A 7,074-nucleotide genomic window follows, 5' to 3' on the forward strand; every position below is an offset into this window, starting at 1 on the left:
GACGATCAAACCTTATTGCCAATTGAAAGAGGAAAGTTCGCAGTACATTTACCGGGAAAATCAGCGGTTGCAAGGTGAACCAGAAAATGGTCGTGGCAATCCACTGTCACGAAAATTTGGAACTCTTATTTGGACCTATGGATCGCAGGAAATGATAAATGAAATATATGAAACACACATAAACACAACAAAATCTGATACTTCATTAACATCGCTTTATTAATGGTCAATCTGTACAATAATTTCATTATTGTTTGAAAATGTATTTTAATAGAAGTTTTGTTATGAATTTTAAATAATTATTCTGGAACCTAATGATGATTGAAATTATATCTTTTATATTTAAGAAATACCTTGGAGTTTCGAAAAGGAATTATACAGAACAATACACGATTGTATACTACATTATAATGAAATCATTTTAATGAAATAACACGAATTCCCTTTATACTCTAGAAAACAATTTCCAACTAATAAACGAAAATAGTACCTATGTAAATTAATTTAGAATATCCCGAAGTGTATTACGTATTTCTCTCAAATCTTTCATTTCGCTGACATAAAACTGATAGCCCTCGTATTATTAGACTGTTTCGGATCGATCGGGCGGCCATAAAAATCAAACCGCTAATTTCCCCTCAGCGACGTAACGTTGATGTAATGTATTCTCGCGTCTCGTTTCATTTATCTGATCTCTCCCATTACGAGGTATTCCGAGTAATACCATCAGAGACTGAGCGATCGCGTGGAAAGGACTTACAGTTCCATTCCGATGTCCCTCGTCATAATTTCATATATCAGAATCCGTAGAAGGTTACCAGGGGTGGGAGCGACGTTTTCGCGAAAAGATCACATATAGGGACGCAGCCGGGGTATAATGAGAGCCAGAAAGCGTCAGCGGCATCTAATGTCGGAAATTATAGCATATTGCCAATAAAATCCCGACCAGGGTCCGCCCTTGTACGAGCCAACTAAACAGGTTTCTCCTGCTCTTCGGGGGCGGCGGGCTTATTGTAACGAACGTTGGAACCACGTTTTGCCATTACACAAGATCTCGTCCCGAGGGAACGACCGATACACCGATAATACCGCTAGTCGATAACTCGCTTACAGTTTGACGCTCCTTTCTTTCTATCTCTAATTCAAGTCGCGAACCAAGAAAAACGGTCCACTTCCGAGACACGTGTTTTTTTTTCTTCTTTTTTTCTGTGCCTTTATTTATACGATAACTGTGACACTGGATACATAAAGTAATATCACATCGAAACTTATTAAATGGAACTAAAGAACAAATAACCAAATGAATTGTATGTAATAAGAATAACAGTTGTGACATCTTTTCTTTTCGGTTTCTTTCTTTAAGCGATAACTACGATACGTGATGCGTACAGCAATATCATATCGAAACACGCTAAGTAGAAGGAAACTAGAAAACAAAGTATCCAAACGAACTGTATGTAGTAACAAGAACTGTAATAAAAATGGTGCAAGATTGTAAGGAATAACAGATATGTTGCGAGTATTTACAGACACTTCAATTGCCTGGAAAATGATTTTCTAATTATGTATTATGCTTTACAACGTCAGTCTTGAAAGCATCGTTGTGAACACTGGTGTATTCACCGCAGGGTTGACGCAGGAGACAGGTATTCGCGATGCTTCTTCGAACTTTCATCCAACCTGACATTCTTCCCTGCCTTCCAGCATTTTTAAAACCAATACCGCAACCGCAGTGCACTTCAGAACAGTCGGAGGCATCGCTCTGGATCTGACGTGCGTCTACGTTCGAGTCGTTCAACCCCAAACTGCTCTCTGTCTGAAGCGTTTAAAACTGTAGAGTATAAGATAGGAAGTTACGGTTAATGTACTTTTAATATCATTATGTCAGAACGGTTAATGCACTTATTAAAATATTAACTAATTAGATATATTTAAAATTAAAATTAAAAAGAGAACAACAGGAAGCGAAGAACGTTACAAGATTTTATCTTAGAAAATAAATTTGTAATGCTTTACACTAACAACAGGTTGTTAGATCTCTTTACACAAAATTGAAATTCTATCTGTTGGTTACGATATATTAAATTTATAAATGCCGGTAATAGAGCAATTTTTTCAAAACGTAAGGCGAGAAAATATTTGGAATATTTAGAAAGATAGAAGAGGATAAATTTATCCGATTCTAAGAGGGATGATTAAACGTCAGAAAAATATGAGCGGTTCTATAATCTTAGTTAGTATCGAAAAAAAGCAGCGTAAAATCAGAAAAATTGATATTTCCTACTTTCTCTTTATCCTTTACTTATAAGTAGATTAAGAACAACGTACTGGACAAGACTCTTCTGTTCCATACGCACTTTTAGTATCGAACTCTTCATTTCTGGCTGATAATTGTGAATTTGGGAAATGAACATCACGCGAATTATCAATCGAGCATTCATAAATTGACGGAGATAATTCTTCGTTATTAGTTATTCTATTAACAGACGACACTTTCAAATCTTGTTTACTACAAATAGTTAGCTTCTGCAATTGAAAAACCATCGATTTGCTTCGTCTTTTATTACACAACTTGCGATATCTCAAAGTGAAATTCGTAAAAATTAATTTCTGCAATTTAGTCAGCTGTTCCTTCTTCTTCTCAACCTCTACTCTTAAATACTGTACCATACATTCGTACTTCTTTATATTATCATTCCTATGCTTCTTAAGCAAATCCATCTCTATCTCGTTCTCACGCACTTGTAACTTTAACTTATAAAATTTCTCTTCTCTGTCTTTATTCTCCTCGTAGATCTTCTGAATAATATTTGTCAAACTCGAACGAGGATCAACTATTTCGTTCTCCAATCTTTCTTCAAGATTCTTCCGTGTCTCTTCGAAATATGTTAATTTTTCTTTCATACAACGCACGTTGTCGTTCGATCGAACGATCTCTTCGCTCAAATGTTTCATTCTTTTATCGTTAGATTCGTTCCGTTGTGCCATGTTGTTGAATTCCGTCTTCAACGAGACCAGCTCATCATCTCTGCTCCGAATTTCCGTCGACAGCCACTTCAATTTCATTTCCAGCATCGACTGCGTCTCTAAATGTTCCTGCAATCGCTCGCGATAATTGTTTCTCTCCTCCTGGCACTTTTCGAGAACAGTTTCGAGTCCGTTAACCTTCTCCTGCAGCTGCTGCACGCTGAACAGATCGCTCCGCGTTTCTGCTACTTTGTCGCTGCTCGTCTCCAAACTCTTCGCCGACAGTTCCTTTCCAGATTTTTCGATTTGTGGATTCTTATTAGCAAATGATTTCAGCGTTTGCTCGTAAACGAGATGAAGCACGGACAATTGATCCTCGAGAGAGGCGCACTTCTTCAAACAAGTCTCAAGTTGCTTCAGACTGCGATTATCGTCCTCTTCCTTAACCAGAAGCTCCTGAGTCAACTCGTTGATCCGCTCGTTGTACTTCTGCGAATCTATTTCCACTATTTTTATCAGTTTTTCATTCTCTTCTTTCAGTTCCTTCGCTTTTTCTTCGCAACATAGCAATTTGCTTCTGTACTCCGCGACCTCCAATTTATTAAAATCTGCGATTCTTCTCAAAGTGTCTATTGCCGACTTCAAGTCACTCACATCGCGTAATAATTCTCTGTCCAATGACATTTCTCGTTCTTGCTCGGTATAATGTTCCACATTCGTATGATTAGTCTTCAATTGTTTGGTTTGTTCGCACCCATCGTTATAATGGTGGAACGTGGAAGTCGTTCGCGTGTAATTTTCTTTCGTTTCTTCCATAGTGGAACTATCATTAATACTCTGGCTTCTACAACTAAAATCGATACCAGAATCTTCTTTCACATTGTCACTGTCGCTGGATCTGAAAGTGTGTCGATCCAAGTCTGAGTCTACAGTGTTTAAGGAAACGTTCTTCAGTGAATTCTTAGTGTCGTCATTAAGATATCGTTCCGCTTTTATATCCACGTGAGCTTGCGTTATTAACTCGGTATTATCGCTGTTATCGCTACAGAAGAAATCTTCGTTGCTGAGTGAATGATATTTTCGGTTCAAGCTACGGACATCTTCCTTTCCAGCACATTTCGCATCATACTCGATCTCACATTCTCGAGTGTCGGTTAACTCTTTTCTCAGCAACCGCAATTGAAGTTGCAAATTGTGAATGAGATTCGTCTTTTCTCGTCTTTCACTTTCAAGGTCTTTCACTTTATTCAACGTCTCCTCCAACGTGATTTTCGTATTCCATTGCATTTTCTCTGTTTCCATCGAATTCGCCATAATTTTCGCACGATTATTGACTAAATTCAAATCATGTTTCAAATACGAGATGTTGTCCGCCATTTCGTCAAACATACGTTTCAATTCGTCCATAAGCCGACTGGGGTCGCACGCGTTATTTTGCGCCTTGAAAGATAATTCAGGAAAATTCATTTCAGCTAATTCATACACATATTTGAGTCTTCCATCAATTAACGAAAATTGGAACTTATATTTATTTCTATCTTTATTCAGTAACTCGTTCTCGGTCCTTAGACTGCGCACCATTTCTCTTAAATCGACCACTTCCGACGTGATCATGTCATTTTCACCTTCAAGTTCCACATAGGTCGGTTGAATTTCGTTAGAATTGTTGTCGTCGTCCCTCTTTCTCTTTTTATTACACATTATACTATCGATACGTTCTTTAAAAAACGTTTCTACTTGGTTCACAGACCACTTCAACAAGTGTCGTCTCTCGTCCTCGATATCCTGCGTGCGTTTCTTCCAAGTTGACTCTAGCTGTTTGATAGCCGTGGAATAGTAATCTATCAATTCCTGCCTTATCTCAAATTCTCGATTTAAGTTCTCGCGTTCCAAAGCTTCCAGACGCTTCATCAGTTCCGCGTGTTTCTCTTGCAACTCTCTGTAATCGAAAAACGAATTTTCCAACTGCGTCTCTTTCGAAACTTTCATCGAGATGATCTGCTTCTTGTTACTAGTGGCTTTCATGGCATTTAGTTCTTCCATCAAGTTCTTATTCTGTTGCTTAAGGGTTTCGTATTCTTCGAAATCCACAGTGATGACCTTTCTTGGACTATGCGCGGCAAAAGCCCACGTGGATGATTTTGGACTCCTTGGCGTCATCGTCGTCACACAGAACGTGCTTCGTTTCAATATCCCTGGTTCGCTACCTAATTTCTTTGCCATTGCTGAGAAATTCAGAGCACTCAAAGTTTCCGGAAAAGAATCAATTCCAATATCGATATTAATAATGAAACTGACCTTCTCTCGACCAGTCAAAACCTTCTGAAGAATCCTGGTCAATTTCGACTCTCTAAAAGGGCCAGTTACATTGTCACCGCTCGGATGACTGTCACGTAGAGATTTAAGACATCTTCCAAGCACCAGCAAGCTATTATTTATATTCCTCGATTCTGTTGATCCGCTGCCTTTTCCTTCTCCTTTTTTAAACTTTCTGGAACCAGCCACGTCGCAAAATGTTAACGTACTAACTCGAACTTCTTCCGGTACGTTCTCCTTCTTATACTTCAGCAATTTTAATGTCAAAATAGTATGAGACTGCGAGTTCGTGATATTTGGTACTGTCGAGATTACAGCCATTCTAGATTGAACGAATATTAATAGCTGACAAGCTTCCAATGCTGTGGTGATGTGGATAAATTTTAAACCATTCACGTAAGTAGAACAATCCCTTCGAGTTGTCACTTTTAATGGTCGTCTTTCCTGATCGTCGATGGCTAGAAGATCGTACACGTTATCATTGTAGATTTCTGCAACGGACATCCATACAGAGGACATGCACTCGTCACTCCAAAGATCTTGTTCCTCCAATTCAGGAATTCGAGGGTTCGAATTATTCAAAGACAATCGAGCCTGCGTGTATTCTTCCTTCGCGATTACATTCGGATTTATTAAATTCGTTTTGTTGTGTATTTCAGAATTTCGTTCGCGTTCGTCTAAACAGACAATTCTATTGTCGTCGCTGATTTTATACCAAGGAGCCAAGGTGCAGTTAATCGTGGAAAATAACAATTCGATGGCGCGAGGGATTACACCAGGTGAATCCGTTGATCCGTACAATGTATACGTTTTTCCAGAGTTAGAAGCTCCATAGGTTAGAATCGTTGAACTCTCGCCGAGAAGAAAGTAAATCACTTGCCACCGTACGCTTTGACAAAATAAATCAGCTTGAGTGGACTCTGAATCGAAAATTCTTGTAAAAGAGTACTTCTTATCTACGTTCTCGCCTTTCTTTACGTGAAGCGTCTTTAAACCGACCACTGTGTAGATTTCTTTGTTGGTTTTTGCGGAGTTCGGTTTTATTCTAAGGTACACGTTGTTCATAGATGAACAAGTTGCTGATGTATAACGGGATACTGTGTTTTCGTTATTTTCTGAAGGCTTGGTGGGATTCGAATCTGAAGCGAACATGTTCTACGAAACTCAGGAAATCTTGAACAAAGAAACTGGGATATATGTTACAACTTAAGAGAATGCGAACATACACAGTACGCTTCACTATGTAATGAACTCGTCTCAGTACAGAGCTTGCAATTCTGTTTCAGAAATTTCAATTTACGATTATCTTTACACGTCCGGCGATCGTTGATTCAAGAAGCTTCATAACGCTTCGATCCATTTTGGAGAAATTTTCTCAGTTCTGCTAGGTTACACAACGTGTCACTGTTATCGAATTAATACGCGTGAATGTAGTTTTAAGATAATTTCACATTGTAAATTGTCTTTTTTTATTCGCGCGGAACATCTGCAATTTCTGCTGATACCGACGTATCGCGCTAACAAATCAAATAATTTATGAATTAAAACATTCTTCAGATCGAACAGAGAATGTTTTCAACCTCCTCCAGCAGGGCTAAGATTTCTCTAGTAGCTTTCACGACGCTCTTGTTCAAATCCAACCTTCAACTCACATCGACCACATAAATCTTCATCTTCGAAGAAATATTTCTTATTCGCCAACTTATCAGCAATCATAAATTCCACATCGTCTCTACCAGATCGACCTACCTAGCATTACAAAATAACAAACGAGCAGAGCATCTGTTGTTA

The 7,074-nt window shown here is 38.5% G+C and overlaps 1 protein-coding gene across 1 annotated transcript; it reads right to left on the reverse strand.

The window, feature by feature from the left end:
• Nucleotides 1–1,561: 1,561 nt before the first annotated feature.
• LOC138183238 (kinesin-like protein KIF20B) lies at nt 1,562–6,435 on the reverse strand. Its single transcript, XM_069119907.1, has 2 exons — nt 2,329–6,435; nt 1,562–1,816 (listed from the first exon to the last, which is right to left on the reverse strand). The coding sequence occupies exons 1-2, from the start codon at nt 6,433–6,435 to the stop codon at nt 1,562–1,564; spliced, it is 4,362 nt and encodes a 1,453-aa protein (XP_068976008.1).
• Between the last annotated feature and the right edge of the window lie 639 nt (nt 6,436–7,074).

Source organism: Bombus flavifrons, chromosome 9 (genome assembly GCF_040668555.2).
Source record: "Bombus flavifrons isolate JBK064 chromosome 9, iyBomFlav1_principal, whole genome shotgun sequence".
Taxonomy (NCBI): domain Eukaryota; kingdom Metazoa; phylum Arthropoda; class Insecta; order Hymenoptera; family Apidae; genus Bombus; species Bombus flavifrons.